The sequence below is a fragment of the Magallana gigas genome, chromosome 9, assembly GCF_963853765.1.
Source record: "Magallana gigas chromosome 9, xbMagGiga1.1, whole genome shotgun sequence".
Classification (NCBI taxonomy): domain Eukaryota; kingdom Metazoa; phylum Mollusca; class Bivalvia; order Ostreida; family Ostreidae; genus Magallana; species Magallana gigas.
In genome coordinates this window covers 40839536-40864712 of record NC_088861.1, presented here as the reverse complement: position 1 = coordinate 40864712, position 25177 = coordinate 40839536, and the positions used below count along the sequence as shown (strand labels likewise).

Sequence of the window (25177 nt, the reverse complement as noted above, 5' to 3'; positions counted from 1 at the left end):
ATAAAAGACACAAAAGGAACTAAATAAAAAAAGAACCAACTTTTCAAGAGTTTGATTGGAAGTGTAGTCCAACTAAAATAAGTCATCCTTGACTCTCATATGTGCATTCATTTCATTAATATGGAACTAAATTTTGTTTTAGAAACTATTTTTAGCAACCTATCACATAATGTATTCCAATTTTTAAAGACAATGAAATGGCACTGCTTATCTCTATAAAGGATATATTGTTAATATGTGATATATTTTTTTCTTGGCTATAGAAATAAACAAATTGCATATAGAATATTTTAAATTCTGTTTAATTAAGCTAATGCACCAGAAGAAAAATTTCAAACAATTTTGCAACAACCGTTGACATTATGAATTACGTTTAAGTAATGTTCGATTACATGATAAGCTCTTAACACAACCGTTTCCCGTGCTGTCATAAAACCAAAAATACTTGTGAGAGAGATAAAGTGTGTAATTTTTATATGTTTTAATTAAGTCTGAACCAGAAATATACAAAAATGTTTCTATTAACGCAATCAAAGCATTAAATTAACTCATGTTGAATCATTTTAACACATTCAGACAACATTTACAATAAGTATTTACTTCTTTGCTATCATTTTTGATGCCACTCGAAGCTCTAGTTATATTACCACACCCCACTAGTATACATTTTTAACACATATACATTATAACAATATTAACAAAGTATCTCAGGAAAGAAAAGTTTGGGACATAAAAATTAAATGATCAAGTTTAAGACATAAAATGCAAACAGCAAACGATTATCAAGCTTGTCTCTTTAGCTTTATCAAAATATAATATAAATTTACATCTCAAATTGATTTTCAAATCAGATCGCTGTTAACATATTTTCAAACGTTTACTCACAGTAATTACATTATATAGGTACAACCTTTATTATGTAACTCTCACGAATCTGAAACTCCTAGAACACACGACAAAGACATGTATATCAGTATAATCTTTGGTATCCTTTCCATTTGCAGATATTCTAATCTTTGCAAACGATGAGCGATAATAAATAATGCCAAGTAATCCCTTTATGATTAAAACAAATTCTATGGGTGTCTATAGGTCAAGAATTTCCCATAAACAGCTTTCCTTCGATGCTTTCAAATTTTCCGTGCCCTCTATAGAAAAGGTTCTCCAACAGGATTTCAAGAACAGAAATTTACAGGGCCATTTAAGGGTGGAAAATAAGAACTGCGGCAGGAGCTCTTCGTTGCCCAAACGGACGACCTTCCATTGCCCTTCGGACCCCGGTTTGTCTGAAACAGAAACACACTTTCCATCTTTGTCCATAGAAACGTAGGAGTCTGACCACTTCACTGATCTCATGTAAAATATACCGTCCAACTTCCGATTTCGCACCGGTTCCAAATAAAATTTACAAGCAAAAGACGAGTTTTGGCTTCCACCAATAAAATCCCTATTAGGTGACATCATTTCAAATCTATTGTCCGGCAATTTTGAAGAGCGAATGAAATGTTTCCGACGACAGAACTTTTTATCATGTCCTAAGCTTGGAATTTGTATTCTATGAATGCAAATAAAATTCATGAAATTTTCGTTTTCTGTCGGGTGGAATATTGTATGAAACACTGCTTTTTGGAAACTTGTTTCCGTTACATATCTGATGACATCCATGTCTGATTTTTTACCTTCATTTATCATGGCGAGAACCCCTCGAGTACTTTGTTGATCATAGTTGCTTCGCTGTTTAATGCAGACAATTTGCCACAACACTAATGTACGAAGATTTGCCAGACGGAAATACAGATTCACATAGACCGAAGCCCGACGAGCAGAATGTGGATCCGACGTCGTCAGTAGTTTGTGCGTTTTCGCTTTCAGTTTGCCCATGAACTTCACTATGTCGTTGGTCGGAAATTTGTCTTCCAGTCTGTTAACAACACTTTCGTGGGCTTGTTCGTTAATCTCACCCAAATAAGCATTGACAAAAAAAAGCAAATCAACTAAACTAGCTGCTTCTGCTGTTAACTCTGAATTTCCATAGCGTTCTAATGCTACAGAAATACTATCTTCTTCTACAGGGGCATCAGCAGACTTTAGATTTGATCCTATTTTCTTGAACATCGAAGACAGAGCTGACAAGGAAAGTGTAAACGATAATACGGGTACAGTAGAACATCCAGTCAATTTAGACAGTATATCAACTCCATATGCTAGCTTCTGGAAAACGTCTGCGACGTCAGTTCCTGTTAAGTCAGTTAATTTCTTTGCGGCACATTTTACGTAATCATCAGGGGTGCCGCCGGCGAAAAGCTTTTGTAGTTCTTTTCCTAATCCTTCCATTGATATTTGATCCATCCCTGATGAAATAAAGTAAATGGTGGTTCTTTTCTTCAGAATAAGAAATCTTTAATCTTCTTTTGTCTTTAATACGACGTATTTTTTGTCGAATAAAAGAGAAAAAATGTCAATGGTTCTAAACAGATGACTGACCTTATCGTTATCTAAGTGTGTCAAAGGATTGTATATGAAAAGCATGTACGATACAAGGGTTTATAGTCATATAATGTAAACAGATGTAATCTATTGTTCAATCACCTGCAATTTTACCAGTGTGTTGTTTACCTTTAAACGAATTTAACTGGTCACACCTGATTTCGTATCGTCTCACTATATACAAAAACCCTAATATATTGACATAATTATGATGAAAAAAAATGTTTAAGGAAGCGAAATGCATGCGTACCGGTTTTTTTATAGGTACAAATCATATACATATACATGTTACATGTATTAACATGCATAGAGAGATATCACTGGCACTGTTATTCTTAATGATTAAACTAAGTTCAATTTAAAACAAAGATTAGGAATATGCAAATTCTACTAAAACAAAACTCTTGAAGAATTTTATTTTCAAAAGTATTTTTATACGCTCGACTATCTGTGACAATTTTATTTATCTTAAAAAAGAAACTCTGCACCAGCAGGTTAATATTTTTACTTTGCAATGCCCCCAACCCAATTAAACAAAACAAAGATCGATAAACTCTAATGTTTTTTCTATATCGGTTTTTAAAACACATACCGCTATTATCTGTAGCTAAAATTGAATTAACATGGACTGATTAATTCCAAGTCCTACATCTATAATCAGTATCGAGCAGTGCAAGATAAAGTGCATAATCGATATATTGAATTATAACAATGACGTTTTATCTATATCATTATGTGTTGATTTACCGATGTTGAAGCTAGTGACGAATCCAAAGTAGAAAAAAACCACGTCTGACGTCTTGTGTTTTATTTTATAAAATGGGCACCGGACACTTATTAAAAATAAAACTGATGTGTAAATCATTGCATCATTTAATTTAAAGTTCTTTTTTTCTAAAGTTTCCTAAAATTGAAGACAGTAAGGTTAATCTAACTCTTTGTACTAGAGTGCGACTCATAAGTGTCTCACACATGAGAGAGAGAGAGAGAGAGAGAGAGAGAGAGAGAGAGAGAGAGAGAGAGAGAGAGAGAGAGAGAGAGAGAGAGAGATCCATCATAAGATTTGAATTTGTCAGAAAAAAAAGAAACAACTTTTTAGATAAAAAACCTTACCGATATGTGCTTTGTGTCAGATTAGTCCATACTGAAAGTTGGTGCTATGGAGAGTGGCGATATATTTCAATGGCTTATCAATGAATACACCATAGCGACGATTGTTTATTCGTGTTGCGCAACTTTTGTTATTGTTCTTAATATAAATGCTGGAATTTCCTCCTCTTTCAATAGTCTTGCAATAAAGCAGCTTTCTAAATTTAGCACCTATAGTACATGTATTGAACTAAAGGAAAGAGCGGATTGAACAAGGGGTTTCCTAAATTAAGTAGGCTTAGAGAATGTTCATTATATCTATAGCAAAAAACGAAAAAGAAACTAGAAGAATCAGGAAAAGATTTCATCATTTCCCATTATAAATCTCCGTAAATAATTGTTTTGTTCGAGTGAAAAATGACATTATGCCAATGAAAATACCTTAGATTTTTTCCTTTCATCGGTTTCAATTCCACTTTTTTTCACAGGTCTGTGTATTTTGATGATCGTCCAAATACCTTGAGACTTAATAGATTTCATTTAAATTTCGATTTAATGGGACGAGTAGACAAAAGAATTTATTTACGATTCATTAGACAAATGCCTAATTTCGGACATTAATTATTTCTAATTTTTATCACCAAAGTCAAAAGCTCGTGTCATGTTAACTACGCTTGAAAATTTAAAATATAAAAAAAACATATAAGCTAGCTGTAACAGTATATATACATGTACAATATCTGTAAACAAAAACATAATGCAAGCTTTGTCTATTTTACTTGACAATTAAATTTGATCTCTTATTTCGCTTAAAACTTCACAATTTTGGCTGACCTTTATAAATACTTGAGAACAACTCGCCTTGTTAAATAGTTTTTTTTTTTAAATTACTATCAAATTAATATTATTTACATACCTAAGATACAAAACATACGCTGAACAAATTTACTTAATCTTTGAGAACACACTTTTTATAGTTTTAATAAAGTGGCGTTCGTTGCAGATTTATTTACAATCCATATGACGTTTCCCAAACTTCTTTGTCTTCAATGTTTCTCTCAGATCAGTGGTAATCTTTAACAATCTCATGAAATTTATAAACTGATCTAGAAATCGTCAGTACATCTATTTAAACAAATTGAATGATTTACTATATAAAGATTTGATTGTTTTAACTTTACTCCATATGAAATCAAATGTACATGTTATGTAGTAAATTGAGTGCCCTAAGCTTGAATCATATATTATGCAATATTATGTAAGGTTGTGAGACCAGGGCCCCAACTACGGTACTACTTGTACTTATCGCTTGAATATAAAATATGAGCAGAATTTTGCTTTCCTTTTGATATTGTATGTTTACATAATAAAGAATTTTGAGATCTGTATCTCGCTGATATCCCGACATGCAGCTGACACTCAAATTTTGGTTTACTATTAATAAAGCCTTACTGATGCATTTTTACATTAAAATCGGGTAAATAAAAGTTGACCATAACCGTGATCATGTGCTTCTTAAAAGGATATTTCAAATTACTTTTTATGTCACATAAGTAAATTTAATGTCACATAAGAAAATTTGATGGTGCTTCAAATTTAATCTGGCAAGTATATGAAAAATTGTAAAGTCGTAAAAAAAAGAAGTGTAAATATGTATATGCTGTATATGTATGTATAATATACATGTATATATAAAAGGATAAGAATATTATTCATTTATTATTTTGTCAGGGAAATATTCTACTTCAAATTAAGCACAGACACCTGACGTTATATCTTTTTGTCTTTATATAGATATACATACCCTTTACCAAATAAAAGTGTATAGAGGTTATATATTTTCAATAATTAGAGAAATATTCGTCAGGTGCTTGTCGAATAGAGCTCTGTTGGATTGCCTGAAAAGTAACGATAACGGGCTATATATTTGTTAGATATATTTATCAGAGATTATGACAAGTGTCTTTCCACAAATTTATTTAAAAATTAAATTTGTTGTTATTACTGAAGTAGTCATAACAACAAATTTAATTTTTAAATAAATTTGTGGAAAGACACAAGTTTAAATTCTGTCACACGAGGGAATGAAAGTCAATTCTATGTTAAAAAGTATTCTAGCCCGACTCGCCTGTTCCATTCCGAAGGAAACTGTCACCTTCTTAGCTTTATTTACGTACAGAGTATTGTAAAAATAAATGAATATCATATTTTCAGTCTCAAAATTAAATGATAAATCGTACATATCAACCTAAAAGAAATCAGCCACGTCCGCATATGTATCGGAAAGTATGAAAATTTTATAACTGAAATTTTCAGATATATGCATGATTGTACATTTAAACCGTGTAGAGTAAGTTCCAGTTCAGATCAAAACTCTGAGGTTGGGGTCAATTCTCAACAGGATCAATTTTCAACGTGTCGAGGTCATCAGAGTTGAGAAAAATCTATCTCATACCGTTGAAAAATGACGCCGGGTATAAATTTCACGACTTTGGTCTCAATTTTCAACGTTGATAAATGACCCCCCGGACCAATATTCAATGTTGAAAAAATGACCCCGGGTCAATTTTCAACCCGGGTCAATATTCGTCGTTACACCTGAGATGACTTTATCAGGCTAATATTCAAGTCATAATATCACAGCAAGGTTTTTCGGGTTTTGTTGTCATATACCTTTGGTGCAAGTGCAGCGCGTAAAAAATACAATCTTTTGATTTAAACTATTGAAAATTCCGTTGTCAAAAATTTAATTCTCTGATAGAACAGTAACGCCAGTAATTTTAAAATTATTGTGACATTTCTGATTTATATTAATTGTTTCTTAATCGGGGTACAGCAAATATGGATTTTATTTTATCGGATTCCAGAATCAATTTGAAACCATCCTCTGAGAGTTTAATTCTAAGTATGTTCAATAAATGATCCCTGGGGTAGGACGAGGCTGCAATGCGGGATTGAATTTGACATGAGACTATAAAAATCTTTTTTAATTGTTTTTTAATTATATCGTCTTCAAGGTATACACTATTTGAATGTATTGTTAAAATGTTCGGCATCCCTTTTGTCACGGTATGTATGGTACATACATACATTGGGCAAATGTTCAATTATGTTTTTCCAAAAGAAGTTGCATAAAGAGTGGAATTTGCAAAAGAATACATATGTTTGCAACTTGCAAGTGGTTTATCAATTTCATCAATTAAAGTATTTTTTACCATTTGATCAGTAAAGTAGAAGCACCCTCTGGACGTAAAAGAGACTCGAAACTTTCTGGGAGGTACATGTATTAAACACTTTTGTTTTATTGAATTTATTAGTTATGGTTGAATTTTTTGCATCTATAACCGTGTTCAGAAAATAAGACTATATTGTTTTGAAAAATGACGTTGAATTGTACACTTCAAGCGGATTAATACGTTTTGCAAGAGAGTCACATTGTGACATAACGTGTGCAAGTTCTGTGGTACCTAAAGTTGCGGGATTTAACTGTTTGTGTTTTGACAGGTGGCATCTGGCACCGGTATTTCGGTTGTGCAGGGGCCTCAGAGGTGGACGAACCAGGCTGGGGTTGCGGCTGTTTTCTCTGGCCACCTCCCAATCTTGAGGCCGCTGGATTGGAGGCAGTGATGTTTTCTACAAAGTTAACTTACGAACTGTGTTAGTACTTGGTTAGGTTGAAGGATAGATAATTCCTGATCGTTGGGAATCGGAATGATCAAACTATTTGCTTGAAGGCGAAGTCCAAAAAAGGAAGCTGGTTGTTGCACATGATTGTGCAAATTATTAACCAGGAACGATAACTCTAAATTGTACATGTATATGAGACTAATGGAGGTAATTGAGAGTAATCTTTCGTGGATCACCCAGTTATCTATTTGTCTCAATACCTATGCATCTCATATCAAGTTAAGTATGATTTTTAAACTATGAAGTAATTTGAACTAATGATAAAGTTATCGGACCGTGATAATCCCTACGTATCCAGGTAAGGATTCTCATGCACTCTCTAACCCAGATACTGTAAAGATTTAGTTATAAGATAATATTAGCAAGACTTACTTGTGTAGCAAACTAAAATTGAAATATAAGGCAAACATACATCTTATTACTCTGCATTTGAGAAGTGCAGGTGTTGCAAAAATGTTCCGTTAATATTCATTACAAATTAGGGTGTCTTTATTCAATAAAGTATATAAACTATGAAAATCCTCAAATGCATCAAAGATACATTAAAGAGAAGTTTTGAACAGATGTATTTTGTAAATTAAATATTCTTTGCCATTTTTCTTTTGCTAACATTAAGGGTATCAAGACCAAATTTCAATTCGCCAAACCCTAAATGTTTGTAATTTAAAACATATTTACTTCTCTGCCTACATGGTATTTTTGGTCGTATATAATAGCTGTTGTTGATTAATACCGTACTTCATGTACCTGCAAAAAGACGACAAGTGTGCTAGGCAGACAGTTTTTCTTGATTGTCTCCTTCATGAGGAGATACAATTTTATTTGTTTGTTAAACGATGACTTCTGAGAAGGATTACGGTAATCACGATACCAACTGTGGCGAAAATGACAATTGCGCAGCTAATTGTGAAAAATGATTTTTACGATTTTCCTCTTCCATATACCACTGCTAAAAGCGCCATGGATGTTTGGGTAAGTATCAGAGAGAGAGAGAGAGAGAGAGAGAGAGAGAGAGAGAGAGAGAGAGAGAGAGAGAGAGAGAGAGAGAGTGGCGGGTAATGTCAATTTTAAATTAGCTTATTGTAACAAATTTTATTACTTTTTCACGTCGCAGATTAACTGAATTTAGGCGAGTGTAATGATTTCGGAGAACCGACCACAACGAGTGCAAAACGTAATGTGTGTTCACTTAGTAAGAATATGGAAAATGTGTATGCCCTGCGGAAACCTACGGGCCACCTTCATGTCTCGGTAACATATATTTTCTCTTCTTTTTTTTTTTCAAAGTACAACACATCCTGTTCAGTAAAATAATATCCATTAATTGTACTGATTTAGATGATTGTGAATCGAATGTACAATGCAGTTACCGCAATGATTGCCAGAATGGCGATTGGAAGTGTTTCCTCGGCATGAAGGAAAATATTGTGAGGGTGATTTTAGAACAAGACTAAGGCCGAAATGTAAAATCTCATCATTATTTCTTATGTACAACTATATATCTGATTTGTGCAATTTGTGGTAAGAAATTGATATATCGATCTTTAGTTATTTTACAACGCTGGTGGAGATGGTACATCAATTTCTTAAAACCGTTACAACAGTGTACATCCAAACTGTAATATATATGTGCTATGCAATAATAAGTATTCCTTTTTACAGTTATCTCTGATTCAAAGGAAACCCTTACAGAGAGACCAGAGATAAATTTGGCTCTGTTGTTGGGAGCCGGGGTACTTCCTCTGCCGCTTCTTGTGCCCACCATTTTCCTGAGCCCCCTAACATCAGGCTGACACAGTGCACTGTTGTATGAAGCCCTTTGTTCAATGTTATGTCCTTGAAATAGATGAAGAAAACGCTTTGTTATAGTCATTCTGATTATATTGCTTCAAAGTGGAAACAAAATAAGTAAAGTGAAATAAAAAAAAATAGTTTAGAATTGCACCTGATCAGAATTAAAATATCTCTTTAATTATCATATAACAAAAAATATTTCAATAAAAAAAAACTGTTGTAAAGGTCCAACCATTTTGAGTGTGACCGTACCATAAGTTTACTATAAAGTTTTTGCAATCTGCCATTTTTGTCATATCAAGCTTTAAAAAAGCATTTGATATTTGTCCTCTTGGGATAAGGGACGATACACGAGGAACTGCGTTTATTACAAGACAGTTGTTGTCTTTTATTGCTGCATTCACATATTCTTACAACACAACACTATCTTAGTATTCTTGTTTTAATTACCATTATGAAACATAAAATCACAATAAAAAAAAATCTGATTTTATTGAAATGATTTGAAAATATTGTGGAAGGTACTTTCATATTTTTACAGACTTGTTAATGATGTATGTTGGAACCTTTTTTATAAGATAATAAAACAACCTTACAAACAAATTTTGTTTTACATATCCTAACTTATTATTAATATATATAAAAGATTTCAGAGAGTATTTTAATTGCCCCTCAGATAGGGTACTTTAGTTTCTTATACATGTCTTTAAGCTAGCATAAACATTTCCTATGTAAAACTGCTCTTTAGTGTAAATGAAGGACGTTTATTTTTGTACAGTCACAATTAAAGAAAATTAACTTTATCTTCCATTGTTAAATATCTATTTTTTTTTACCTTTTCAAAACAAGATTCGAAGAACGAACACAACTTCTTTTTGTCACCCGTCACAAATAACGCTTTATTAATTAAATATTAATTAATATTTATGTAACTTACAATTTTGTAATCGATATGATTGCATTGCATAATTGACCTACTGTGGGATCATTTATATTTGTGGGGTCAATTTTCGTGGGTATTCAAAACTGTGCCGCTTAGTGGGAACCTTATTTCGTTAGTATTAAAAAAAGGCTTGTATATACTTTCAAGGGGGTGTAATAAATTAGTTGACAATGGTTACCCACGAAGTTGGTCACTTTAGAACATAAGTGTCCCACGAGTAATGATAATTCTACAGTAATGAGTGGATTAGATGTGTTACACTCCACTTAATGTATTAGTATTCAGTGTACATAATGTATCCTCGTGTATGTAAATTGGGTACCTTATACGATTATGCATGTTGGCTACGATGATAGTAACATGTACGTACATAATTTGTGTTCCTATTTTGTTTTTTATCCGTATTTGTAATATAAACGAGGTGAAATCTAAATTATTTAAATACTATGAAGACGAATTGAAATCGAAAACAAGGTCTCTACCGAAACTTAGGACATACGTAACGTTTAAACAAAACGTCCAATTAGAACCCTATGTAACGATGAACATAACCATACAGGAACGGTCTCGGATGGCACAATTTAGATGTGGAATCCTTCCTCTAGGAGTCGAAACTGGTCGTAATCGAAATGAACCTCTTCAAGAACGTTATTGTGTTCTGTGTAAAAGCAATTCGATTGAAGATGAAAAACATTTTATGTTTCAATGCAAATTTTATGAAAATAATAGAATCTCTTTCTTTCATTGTATAAACTTAGAAAAAAATCTAGATGAAACTGTCAATTTAAATATCATTATGAAAAATAATCAAAGACAGACTGCCAAATATCTCAATTTGATTAATTCAGTTAGACAAAGTTATCTGTACAAATCAAAGTAAACTCATGCGCTCAGAAATGTATATTTGTATATTATAAGATTTCAAAGTGACATATAGGTCCAATGGGCCGGGTGTAATTCGATAGTGTATATTCTCGCATTATCACCGGTGTGAGATCGGTTTGTCCGGTGTGAGACAGCAGTGTGAGATTTTTCTGTCTTACACTGTGTATTACTACGCCGTTTTAAAACATAAACAAACGTTGTCTGCTGTAGGGAAATGCAAAATGGTGCATTGAGATTATCCATTAAGTAATTGTGTTGCTTAATTAATTACAATTTATCATATTTTAAATTAAAAAACTGTCGTATGCTCTCATTTTGACTTGCACTGTTTGAAGCACGCGGAGGAATAAACTGAAAGTAATCTTTTGAACGTCATAACAGAAAGTTGTCAAACATCATTTTTTAAGGTAATATAATGCGAGAAAAATAATCATTCATTATATACTCGTGTGGGATAGTGAAATTCCACCTCGGGGCCAAGATTCACGGTCTAGGACTCGGCAAAGCCTCGTCCTAGACCGTGAATCTTGTCCCCTCGGTGGAATTTCACTATCCCACACTCGTAATAATGAATGATTCTATTAATATTGTATTGTTGTACTATACTTATGACATACACATGTCACTATAATAAAATATTTACTTACTTACTTACTTACTTACTAATCGAATTTCAAAAAACACGTAAACAATTTGTATTTTTCTCACTATTAATCATTTTTTAAAAATGGGAAAGTGTATTTAAACAATCTAAATATTAAGTACTTTTGACTAAGTGAAGAAGGCGTAGAGTTATTCAGTGTCGAAGCACCGCAGTGGACAATGCACTCGCTTTTCACCCCTGCGACCCGAGTTCGATCCCCGTAATCGACAGTGATTGTATGTGACAGGGTTTGGCGGTCGCCCGCTTTGACACGTTGGTTTTTCGGGGTACTCCCGCTTTTTTCCGCATCAATGAACCCCTCGAGCTAAGTTGTCGAACTTATTTGTAAATCGTTGTAAAATAACTAAATAAATTTCAGTTCATATTTAATGAGCTCAGAGGCAGATAACATCCTATTGATAGTGATGGAAAATGTCATTTGGGGAGTGAATGAAATGCATATCTTAGCCTCTCAGTTACCTGTTTCAGCCCATTAGATAATACCTACAAAACTGAATGACATTCCATCACCCGGTGTAGCATTATTATAAGTTATACCATCATTTTGCTAAAAAAGAATAAACAAAGTTAGTTGAATTTTAAAAAAATAATTACATTTTACTTAATCATTACAGAAAAAAAGGTACTCATATATATTCAATTGTTTTAATTCAGATTAAGTATAGATACATCCAAGTCCTAGCCCGCGATTAAAAATTGTGAATGTGATTGCATAAATAGATAAATGCTTATAAATGATTAGATCGTTGTACCTATGATATCGGTCATTTTTAATTATAGGAATTGTAGGAAATAAATCATGATTTTGATAAATTTCAAACAAAAGTGAATCAAACTTAAATTTTCTTACTTGTTTTAATAGCTCTGAATAATTTTTTATTGTAAGGATTGGCATATAGATTTTAAACTATAGAACAGAAAATTATACTCTGGTTTGTACATACACAACCCTCATGTTTGAATTAAATAAAAATGAACAGAGTGGCTGGGCCTTTTGCGTAATAGATATAATATATAAGAAAGAATATGTATACATATAACCTGACATTGTTAATTTGCCCTAAATCTTTATATAACCGATCCAAAACTTAGTTATCAGAAACAAGATAATTGATTTGTGCATCTTTGAATAATCTGATAATAAAGGTTTAATAACTAAATCACCAAAATGTTTTTAATTTTTTTCTAGTATTTTAAGGGTTTTCAGCGCGAAACTATTTGTCTATATGCAAACTGTCAACAATGTGATCCTATCATAATGATCTATATACTTATTCTATCTGGTCGTTTTCGTATTGGACATTGAATGTGATGGGTATTTATTAAGTTGTTATTTTTGTAAATTTAACTGGGTAATAAATTACATGTAATAATTAGTTTAAGAAATTTAATCTAAAAGATTTTCTTTAATTTAACAAGAAGATACCAAGTCCCCTGTAATAGTTATCGTATTAGAATAATATCCACTTTCTTTATCAAACGATTACATGTAAACATGATTGTCATAAATGAAATATTCCTCAAAAGTTTTGCTAGTTGTATATGAAGTAATCAAACATTTCTATCAGCATTTTCCGTACAGTTGTGCAATTATGTATTAAACAATAAATAGTTTTTAGTAAGTAACAAAGGGTGACTCCGCATCTGCGATTTTTATTTGCAATGTTAAGTACTCCGGGATCCTCGGCAGTCATTTATTGTAAACATTTTATTGAAAGCAATGTTTGCAAGAGGGATGGATGATTGTTGCCATTTTAGACTGTATTGATCTCTTTAAGATGAACAGTTTTGAATAGAGGTAATGACAAATACTTAAAAGCTAAAATCTAGAGAATTTTTTCTGTATCTAATATTTCTTTTAGAGTAACAAAACATACCTGCATGTTGAAGGTTGATCTGATGGAAATCATTTTGACGACCCAGCCTATTAAGTTGTTTGCAAGAAAAGTTATCAACGAAAACTGACATAATTAGATAATTTTCCAACGATCGAGGTTCAATTATGTTGATAGACTGACCCAATTGTTATCACTTACGTTCTAAATAAACATCCACATTCAATACACTATCATAATGTAATCCCCCCACCTCAAATAAAGTGTATACAAATATCAATGTATGATCTTTTATTGATAAGATTAAGGGTAACTTTAAGGTCGGATGGATACCAAATGAACGAGTACTGTAGGGTGTCTTATCATAAATATTTGTTATGTTTAAAATTTACAACGTCAACATCTGACAAAACAAGTGCCAGTAATATCTATAAGTCTGTGCTTCTATCTTTTGATGAAAACGTAGTACTCCATAATTGAAACAATAATAAAATGTAACAGGTAACCATCCAGGAACACAAAACATAACAATGTTTCACATTATTATTTTTTTATAATATTTCAAAATGTAAAGGTCCATTTACATGTAAAATGGAAATTATACCTATACATAATTATCATTACCTATTTTGAAATATACACGGAATATTAAAACCAAACTCTAATTAACTACTCTTCAACTATTTCTTTATCCAATCCTAATATAAAAAAAAAACAAACCATGTTTTAAAATAAATGTACAAGTCATTTTTAATTATTAAATATACATGTCCAAGTAATTCGTAATTTTTAAATATACGTGTACAAGTAATTTGTAATCATTCATTCATTCAATCTTTATTTGCACAAGACATACATCTTATGGCATAGGTTATTACATATTATTAATAGCAATATTGAAATAATAGTATGGTACATGTACATGTACATGTAAAGTACATTAACAATATATATAAAATAAAATTTTACTAACAGGCGAAAAAACCAGAGAATTTTTCTTAATTATTATGATTATTGAAAGGTAATTTGAGATACTTCCCCAAATTACACAGTTCTTTAAAATTTTGAACACTGAATGATTATATAAATTTGTATACAGAAGTTTTTTTCCAATAATATTTCTTAATATATTTTACTCGGATTTCTCTATACTGCTGACATTTCAAAACAAAATGGAATTCATCTTCAATATCTGAACAAAATTTACATAAGTGTCTTTCTTTTGGTACATTAGTGTGTCGTCCACTTTCAATTGCAAGTCTATGAGATGACAATCTATTTCTTGTAATTTGTTTCTTATATGTAGAAGGTATTGATTTTGTTAAATAATATTGTAATGAAAACTGGTCAATAATATGCTTGTAAAAATAACATCGAGATGAGGAATTAATCTGTTCTACAAGATGTTGAGTAAAGTGATCAATGATTCTTTGCTTAATTAAAGGAAAATAGGTTGCACAATGTATATACTCCTGTTCATACCATATATGTCCTAAACCTATTTCAAAAAGTTTATTTTTAATTACAGTAACCCAATTTTCAGCAGGTGCCAAAGACGATTCACAGTCATCATACAGCATTTTGTAACAGGACTGCAAAATACAATTCTGACTTTGTAACAATTTGAACCAAAATTTGAATATTCTAAACATTCGTATAGTTTTCATAGGTAGCCTCCCAGTTTCAAAATATACAATTGCAGTGTTTGTATTTCTCTTCACACTTAACACAAATTTAATATATTCTAAATGCACTTTTTCTATATCATTTGCAGCATGCATGCCCCATATCTCACAGCCATAATTTAATATACTAGCAATATAAGTATCAAAAATTGACAGCATTGTTTCAGTGTTCAGATACAATTGACTTGTTTTTTACTTTAAAGAAAACATGGGTTTTCTCCCTTGGCTCACCAACTGCTTCTGTGTATTGTTAAACTTTCCATTATATTGTAACAAAAGGCCCAGATATGTAAAGCTATCGACAACCTCAATTGGCTCGCCATTTAAATGCCACCTTTCATTATTGTGAATTTTACCACCATTTCTAAAAATGACAATTTTGGTTTTTTGTAAATTTAAAGTAAGATCCCAGACAGATGTATAAGAATACAATGTATCTAACATTTCTTGAAGCTCATGTGCAGTTTCGGAGAAAATTACCATGTCATCTGCGTACATTTAAACAAAAAGATTTAACTCTTGAATTTGTATTGGTATGTTACCTTTACACAAAAATTCCATTTCAAAATCATTCACATATAATGAAAACAATATTGGAGTTAGCACTTCTCCCTGCAAAAGTCCTTTGTTATTTTTAAAAAACTCAGATAACTTTCCTGCTGAATTAACACATGATTTCATATTATTATACATACTACGAATGAAATTCAACAATTTTCCTCTAATACCAATGTTAGACAATTTTTCCCATAATTTCAATCTTTCAACAGTGTCAAATGCTTTCTTAAAGTCAACAAAATAACAATACAATCTTTTTTTACTTTCTTATTGACATATTAATAATATTTGAAAGGCTAAATATAGCCTCAGCTGTACCTCGTTTGGGTTGAAATCCAAACTGTGCATCAGTGATTACATCATTTGCGTCAGACCATGTTAACAATCTTTGATTCAAAATAGATGTGAATAATTTACAAAAGCAACTGACAAGACTAATGCCTCTATAATTATTGGGGTCTAATGCACCACATATTAGGGGAAAAACCAGAAGACAATTTTCTATTGAATAATCTTAGTATAATTGGAACAAGATAATCTTTAAACTCAATGAAATATTCATTAGTTAACAAATCAGTACATATACATGTACAAGTAATTTGTAATTATTAAATATACATGAACACGTAATTTGTAATGAATAATGTGATATTCTACTATTGTCCTTTCTTTACTGCACTGTACTTGGGTGATGTAACACAGATTACTCCATAGCAATTTTTGATGAACATGACAGTGATTGCAGTGTGTAAAAAAAATATTATGTAGACTGTTTTACCGTACATGTATCACTAGGTGAGATCCCTTCTCATTTACAGCATATTACACTAACATGCAGAATAAACTCTACGCACTGACATGCATATTTCGGTATTTATATTTTTATGTTAAGGCATTCATCATATGTACATTTGAAAATAAGATAACGTATGGTACAAATCGTAAACTTTGACATTGATATGATTTATTATGTAAGTGTCATTTTAATACAATATTAAGTTGGTAAGATGAATACAATGAATTCAATCACGCTTGAATATAATCTTACAGATTTTAATGATGGAAACCATGCTTGTTGCTCCGAGGTACATGTGACGTATCATTTTCTCGCGTTGTGCACACTACATGTATTTACATCATAAAGGGGACGCAAAACAATCAGGTAAATGTTTTAAAGTGGTCCATTATCAGCCATTTATCAAATTTGATTAAAAGTTTAATCAGAAAGACTTTGAAAATGTTAACATGATAAGAAACAATGTGAGCTTGTAGACATATTTTGGCCCGTGGTCGATCAGAAGTGTATATGAAACATTGAAATGCTTATTAATAACTTTCTTATTAAATATTAGGTACCTGAGTTAATATTGGTCGCTACATACATTGATTCACTACGTATATAAATATGTTTTAAGTTATAAGGACACCGATACATGGCTCCTGGTAGGTACACGGCTCCTGGTGTAGGTACATGCTGCCCACCCAGGCATCCAATACGATCAGTGTTCCGTCTCCGAGCGTCAGACATCTACCGCCTGATGTATTAAAACAAGCCAATAGGAAAACGCCAGGTATCGAGGGCATCAAGCAGCTAAATGTTATTTGAGTCTGTACGCACCAATCGCACTAGATTACGTAGTTATCATTAATCTTCTGGCAGATGAGAGTCACGAAGCCCGTTGATGCAGACAGCCAATAAAGAGAATGAAAACACGGTCGCCGTACTTATGCAGGTTAAACGAACATATTTATTTACTTAATGGTTGAAAATAAAATCTTCACCAAAAATGATGAAACATACACTTTTTTCTGGTGCAAGTGTTCGTTATATTTCCTATGCCATTTTAAAAGCTATCTTCATTTCCTGGACATAGTCAACATGGGACAAATGCTATCCTGAACCGCAATTATATTCCTGCAGCAGCTTTAAAAGTTGCAAAATCAGAAAATGGAATTCGAGAAGAGCGGAGATAATTTTGTTTTTGGGATCACGATTTCTTTTAAAGATCAACATTAGAAGTAGGGTTAAAAGCATTTGTCCATATTATACCAATGTACTTTAATATGGAACGCCTCAACTGCCTCATGTAGGTAATCTTCATAATATGATGATACTTCAACATAAAATGATGGTACTTCAACATTACATACTGATATTTCAACATTACATGATGGTACTTTAACATTACGTACTGATACTTCAACATTACACGATGGTACTTTAACATTACATGCTGATACTTTAACATTACATGCTGATACTTTAACATTACATGATGGTACTTTAACATTACATGCTGATAGTTCAACATTACATGCTGATACTTCATTATATGATGATACTTCACTATGCGGTGGTTCTAAAAATAGGGAAGTTTTAACATTGGGCTGTTCTCTGTTTCAGAGATTGATCATATAGGACTAAGGTCCACTGAGACTAGTTTGGATCATGTCAAAAAGCTGGAACTACAAATAATAAAAAACAGGATTCTGATTGAAAATATATGTTATTGAAAAACTGTAGATACTCAAATTATGAAAACCACTGGCAAACAATTTGTGAGAAATTATAACAAGTTTTATGACATATGTGATTGCTTAAACTATTCTCTTTTTTAAAAATTATATTGAATTGTGAACAACTATTTTGATACATGTACCCCCTTTTCTATTGTATCTTTTTTATCTTCTATATCTCCCTTTTTCTCTTTTCATTTACTGCTATTTTTTTTATCCACAGTTATACTAGTATTTTTTTTGCAAGAAAACACGTTTTCACACTACACGGATAATCTATTTCCTTTAGATTAATAAGATATTACAATATGTAGAATCTTGAAATGTATGAAATATGTGTGTATGTGGATTTATGTGTAAACAAAAAAAAAATACAAAAAAAAGCTGGAACTGAAGAAGTACACAATACACTACAGCTCACGAGAGAGGATCTCTGCTGAATATAAATATTGTCGAAACATACGATTTGTTTTGGTGCAATGTATTTAGGCAAACGACAACCACACATGCCACTTATAAGATCATGCAAAGGATAAAGCATTGTATTGCTGTTGAATCTGATTTTAGCAGTAACTGTACTGTTGAACAAATCAGTGCTTTCATTGCCCACTCTTTCACGTGGATCTCCAGGATGAACCCATTAATCCCCATAAGTCCAATCTACATGTAACATCAATGACAGAAGTATTTGTTTAGATGCTTTTTAAAAAAAAATTAGCTGTTCGCTCTGACTAAGCGCCAAAAGATTGGGTTCTGAATGCACATTTTTAGACCAAAATTCCCTGAAGAACTTTTGGTACCCCCTGGTTTTTATGCGCTGAGCCCCAATGAACTCACAATGCAGCCATTCTTTAAAATTTAAAATGACCCATTTAAAGGACAACACTTAATCAAATAGTAGCAAGCATTTATTGAGTATCTCGATCTAAACTAGTCTTGGTGGACCTTAGTCCAATCTGATCAATCTCTGAAACAGAGAAACAGCCCAGTGTTAAAAACTTAACAGGCATCCACGTGTTCTGAGTTTTAGCGTTTTTCGTTCCCTAGGCGACACTTCCCTAATTCTATTTTTAGAACCACCGCAAAGTGAAGTACCATCATATAATGAAGTATCAGCATGTAATGTTAAAGTATCGGCATGTAATGTTGAAGTATCAGCATGTAATGTTAAAGTACCATCATGTAATGTTAAAGTATCAGCATGTAATGTTGAAGTATCAGCACGTAATGTTAAAGTACCATCATGTAATGTTAAAGTATCAGCATGTAATGTTGAAGTATCAGCATGTAATGTTAAAGTACCATCATGTAATGTTAAAGTATCAGCATGTAATGTTGAAGTATCAGCATGTAATGTTAAAGTACCATCATGTAATGTTAAAGTATCAGCACGTAATGTCAAAGTACCATCACGTAATGTTAAAGTATCAGCATGTAATGTTGAAGTATCATCATATTATGAAGGTTATCTACATAAGGCAGTTGAGGCGTTCCATACTTTAACATTGTGCTTTTAATATCAACTAGCAACTATTTTTTCCGTGTAATTTCCAAAAAGAGAAATGGTGCAATATTTTTATTTAATCTTGATTAGCTGTAATTAAGTATTAATTATTTGAACCTTTCTAATGTGTGATTGCTTTGACTGTGTTATTCAGTACCCTTCTGTTTCATCATCTGACTCCTTCCAATCTTAAACAATGTGGTAAAATGTTTGGCCGTATTTGTACGTCTTACAATAGTTGCAGAACAAGAAATATAAAAATCAATTGTTTATAAGCTATTTGTAAAAATGAATTGCTGAGAGATCGGTTCTTCTATTGACTGGTTGTTTTAACATCATTTTTGGGGGGTTCACTGGGCAAAAGGATGTTATCGCACGAATAAAGAAATGATTAAACCCTCTGTATTAATCATATACATGTAATCGATTATAATCCTGTCAATTCACGTATAAGCATGTTTATGTTAATTATCTGGCTGCAAGCTCTGTACGCATTACACTTAAAGTTCTGTTTACATTCATTTCTGCAGCAAAAATAAAGAAGACGTTGTCTTTTACAAAAAGGAAGATTTCGTTGATTCCTTTGCTAACATTTTTTTTAACATAATTGCATAAAAAAAATTGTATTCGTTCATAGAACCCTTTTTATGAGAAGGTAAAAATTTTAAATAGATCTTGAACAATGGAAGATCAAGTTTTAAAGAGTTTACTTTAGTGATTGTACACATATAAACATCCTTTATCTATAATAAAGATCAGTTTTAGAAAAGAATTGTTTATAGATACATGCATAAGAAACGAATGTACCCTAACTAAAAAAGCAATTGAAATACTCTCTGGATTCTAGTATGCATACTGTATTGTAAGGATATGTAAAGCTAAATCGTTCGTAACTTGAAGGTTGTTTTATCACGTGTTTGTGGATTACTATGTTACTTACCATGGTCAGGTCTTTTTTTATTCTTTTAATTTTTTTAAATATGATTTAAATATGTTTGCTATTAACATTGACAACCAGGTGTTTATGGGTTTACTAGAAATATGTTATTTAAAATGGTCAGGTTTTTAAAAAGTATTTTATGTTTAATATATATAAATGCTTTTGAAACACCAATACTAAGAAAGTGTAAGTTGTGATGTAAAAATACATGAATGCAGCAATAAAAGACAACAATTGTCTTGTAAAAAAAACCGCAATTCCTCACTTATTGTCCATGATAGGCCATATATTAAAAGGTTCTTTTTAAAGTTATATTTGACTAAAATAGTAGATTGCTCAAGATTTATGGTAAACTTATAGTAAAGGCATACCCACAATATTTAGACCAGTACAACAGTTTTTTCGGTTGAAATATTTCACCCCTGCGAATGTTTTTGTCATTTAAATTTAGACCACGTGGTTTTACTTGACCCTTTCAGTTTCTATTTCCTAGAATCAAGATACATGTACTTGCAGTCAAATATAAAATATAGACTTTTTTTTAATTTTAAACTTTTTATCCATTTATTGGTGGATACGCTGTACAATGAGTTCTAGAAATAAATGGGACAATAGAAATAGGTTTTTATGATCTTGCAACAATTAACATGCTTAGAAGCGACCCCCCCCCCCCGGATTAATTTTCAATCCGCGCCTGACCTAGTCATAGCACCAGTAGAGAAACAGACTATACTATTTTATGAAGGATGTTCCTTGAAATTGGCTCGATAAACTATGTTTTAATTCAAAACAGACATTCTTTATTTTTTTTAAAGGCATGGTAATGCACACATAAGCATCAACCATGGCTATGATTTTATTATTAAAAGCAACCCAATGTTTATATTTTCAACCACTCTACACGTGGTTGAAGACGAACGATAACTCTGTTCTAAATACCATCGTTTAGTTTAAATAACTGAGAGATGATGAAATAAGACATATATCTTAATATATTTTCATGTTTTAACATAAATCAAAGTAGGATATGATATGAAAAAAAGATCAGTTCTTACATATTTTAAGAATATCTTCCGAACACTTATACTTCCGCTAAAAAATTCACAGGAACTGAACAAATCTCGGGGAAGTCTCGAGAGCTTTCATTCGAGCACCTCTGGATTTATTACATACTAAGCAACGATAAGGAAAACATTCCGAACACATTCGCAGGGGTGTATTTGTTGACAGTTATATATATTTTTAAACCGATCTGGTGCATTTCAAAAGTAGAACTTTCTATTTCTCATTAACTTACTTTGTTTCACGTTTGACGCAATTTATAATTATATGAACTCTAACAATGCAATTTTTTTTTATTTCAAGACATGCCATTATCAATGGGCTTCATACAACAGTGCACTGTGTCAGCCTGATGTTAAGGCGCTCACGAGACCGGCTGATACAAGAAGCAGTAAAGGAAGTACCGAGGCTCCCAACAACAGAGCCAAATTTATCCCTGGTCTCTCTGTTGTAGTTGTTGTAGTTTCGATCACTGTTAAAAGGAATACTGAATTATTACATAGCACTATATATATATATATATATATATATATATATATATATATATATATATATATATATATATATATATATATATATATATATATATATATATATATATATATATATATATATCAGTTTGCTTGAGGATTGTTGTAACGTTAAATATAATATTGATGTTCAATTGCAATCCCCACCAAACATCGCAGAATAGTGCACAATAATACTAATTTGAATGAATAGAACCCACTTCCACCAACGTTATAAAATAACTAAATATATATATAGGATCTCTCGTGATTTGCGATGGTATATGATTTTTATCCAACGAGTTGTGTGTTTTCTATCCCCGAGCCTTGGCGAGGGGATAGAAAACACACAAGGAGTTGGATAAAAATCATATACCATCGCAAATCATGAGAGATTCTTTTTATCACATGTTTTACCAAATATTTTGTTAATCCCAACTTTTTCTGTAAAAATTGTGATTGTGAGCCGCACAACACATTATTTTCAACACGTCAACAACGTTACGCATGGAAAAAAAGTTCCTTGAAGTTTAACAAACAGACATTTATTTTGGATCAATTTTTTATGAATTTATGACAAACAACTGAAACAACATTAAATGTTTCAAATTTATATCTCAACACCCCTCAACTGAATTAATTATTTACTTTTTCATTCTACGTCAATCAACCGTCTAAACCTACGTAATGATTAACTATGACGTCACGTGGCGTAAGAACACACAGTGGAATATCAAAATTTTATCCCATGAGTGATATCCACCGTATATTGGGATAAACATGTGATAAATGAACTTTTCATTACAAATTTTAACCAAACATCGAACCAATATGCTATAAAATTGTAGATGCGCGTCTTAGTCTTGTTCTCAAATTACCTTCACAGTATTTTCCTTCATACCCCGGGAAACAAACACATTCGCCATTCTGACAGTCACCGCGATAACTGCATTGTACATTCGATTCACAATCATCTAAATAATAAAATTGATGACTACAAATTTATTCAACAGGATTCATTGCACTTTAACATAAATCAAAGTAGGATATGATATGAAAAAAAGATCAGTTCTTACATATTTTAAGAATATCTTCCGAACACTTATACTTCCGCTATATATATATATATATATATATATATATATATATATATATATATATATATATATATATATATATATATATATATATATATATATATTTATATCAGTTTGCTTGAGGATTGTTGTAACGTTAAATATAATATTGATGTTCAATTGCAATCCCCACCAAACATCGCAGAATAGTGCACAATAATACTAATTTGAATGAATAGAACCCACTTCCACCAACGTTATAAAATAACTAAATATATATGAACTTTTCATTACAAATTTTAACCAAACATCGAACCAATATGCTATAAAATTGTAGATGAGCGCCTTAGTCTTGTTCTCAAATTACCTTCACAGTATTTTCCTTCATACCCCGGGAAACAAACACATTCGCCATTCTGACAGTCACCGCGATAACTGCATTGTACATTCGATTCACAATCATCTAAATAATAAAATTGATGACTACAATTTTATTCAACAGGATTCATTGCACTTTGAAAAAAAAAGAAAGAGAAAATATGTTACCGAGACATTCAGGAGGCCCGAAGGTTTCCGCAGGACATACGCATTTTCCGTATCCTTGCGTAGTCAACTCACACTGTGTATTTCCTTTGCACTGATCAGTCTCTCCCACATCATTACACTCACCTAAATCAGTAAAACTGCGACGTGAAATAATAACAAAATTTATATTTATTAATCAACTAATTCAAAATCGTCATTAGCCGCCAGTCTCTCTCTGTTTCTGCTACTTACCCAGACAGCCCTGGTTTTCAGCAGTAGTGAATGGAGGAAAGTCGTAAAACCCACTTTCACATTCACATTCAGTATTGTACATGACAGTTTTGCAAATGGCATTCTTGCGACAGTCGGTATTGCCCGTACAACCTACCTCCATAGTCATCTTTCCCCCAAACAAACAAATTGAAAATGCTAATGAAGGAGAAAATCAAACAATACTGCATCCCTAGCACACTTGTCGTCTCTTTGCGGTGCACTGGTATATGAAGAACGAATTATTCAACAGCAACTTTTATATATAACGAAAAATAACCTTAAGGCAGAAAGGTAAATCTGTTGACTACTACTGTAATAATCATTTTGAGTTAAGGCGTGCATACTGGTACTGTACCAGTTATCGGCTAAAATTTAACGTTTTCTTTTCGTAATTCCTTATTTCTTGATATTTTTGGATAAAACTTGGCATACTTTAAAAAGGGAACTCCTTATTTATTAATCTGTTAGTTTATATCTTGTTTTGTGCTTTTAAGTACGACCCGAATTTGCCGAGTGTTTACGATTTACTGTACCAGTTATCGGCTTCGTGATAATAACATAGTAAAAATCCGTGTTCATGTTGATTTTATACTCTGCTAAATGTAGTTTGAATTGTGCCCCTTGTGAGGTCATACTAACGTATTCGGGGTCATGTTACATTATAAACAAAACTCATAAAATAATTCGTTTATTACCATACGGTAATACACCAAATCGTATACTATTCAATACATAATTGTGCAATCAGGGGTTCAATTACGCTACGAATCTCTCGGAAATTCGTGAATTCCTTTTGTTTATACATGTTAAATATATTGATTTTATATGTCAAATCAAAGAAGGGATATAATAACGTATCACACAGAGGTAATATTCTATTTTTAACTTATTATGTCACTTCCCCCACTGCTGAAAGTGCAAAGATGTAAAATCAGCGGTAAACGATGATCGTTTAAGCTCATGTATAAAACATATTCAAAAAAGTTTTCAAGCAAATACTTACTTTTCTTTATTCGAAAAAGACGACTGAATTAAAAAATATTGGATTTTCGCGTGCTATAAACCCGAACTCTCAATTTAGCCGATAACTGGTCTTAGCCGATAACTGGTACAGTACCAGTACTCTTTATGTTATAATCGAAGT

General features: G+C 31.9%; 2 protein-coding genes across 2 annotated transcripts; both read right to left on the bottom strand.

Moving 5' to 3' along the window:
* Window positions 1-466: 466 nt before the first annotated feature.
* On the bottom strand, window positions 467-13493 carry LOC117691782 (uncharacterized). Its single transcript, XM_066071797.1, has 2 exons — window positions 13427-13493; window positions 467-2351 (listed from the first exon to the last, which is right to left on the bottom strand). Exon 2 carries the CDS (start codon window positions 2347-2349, stop codon window positions 1087-1089), a length of 1263 nt encoding a protein of 420 aa, XP_065927869.1. The 5' UTR covers window positions 2350-2351; window positions 13427-13493; the 3' UTR covers window positions 467-1086.
* An 8438-nt stretch (window positions 13494-21931) lies between these two features.
* LOC105348698 (integrin beta-6) lies at window positions 21932-24487 on the bottom strand. The gene is made up of 5 exons (XM_034478479.2): window positions 24013-24487; window positions 23782-23904; window positions 23603-23698; window positions 23038-23133; window positions 21932-22122 (listed from the first exon to the last, which is right to left on the bottom strand). The coding sequence occupies exons 1-5, from the start codon at window positions 24158-24160 to the stop codon at window positions 21995-21997; spliced, it is 591 nt and encodes a 196-aa protein (XP_034334370.2). The 5' UTR covers window positions 24161-24487; the 3' UTR covers window positions 21932-21994.
* Between the last annotated feature and the right edge of the window lie 690 nt (window positions 24488-25177).

Excerpts from the sequence above, each read along its gene's own strand:
- LOC117691782 (XM_066071797.1), bottom strand. The coding sequence starts at position 2,349 with ATGGATCAAATATCAATGGAAGGATTAGGAAAAGAACTACAAAAGCTT.
- LOC105348698 (XM_034478479.2), bottom strand. The coding sequence starts at position 24,160 with ATGACTATGGAGGTAGGTTGTACGGGCAATACCGACTGTCGCAAGAAT. Across the intron at positions 23,699-23,781 it reads CGGGCCTCCTGAATGTCTCG|ATGATTGTGAATCGAATGTA; the intron begins GTAACATATTTT and ends TTTATTATTTAG. Across the intron at positions 23,134-23,602 it reads TGAAGGAAAATACTGTGAAG|ATGATTGTGAATCGAATGTA; the intron begins GTAATTTGAGAA and ends TTTATTATTTAG.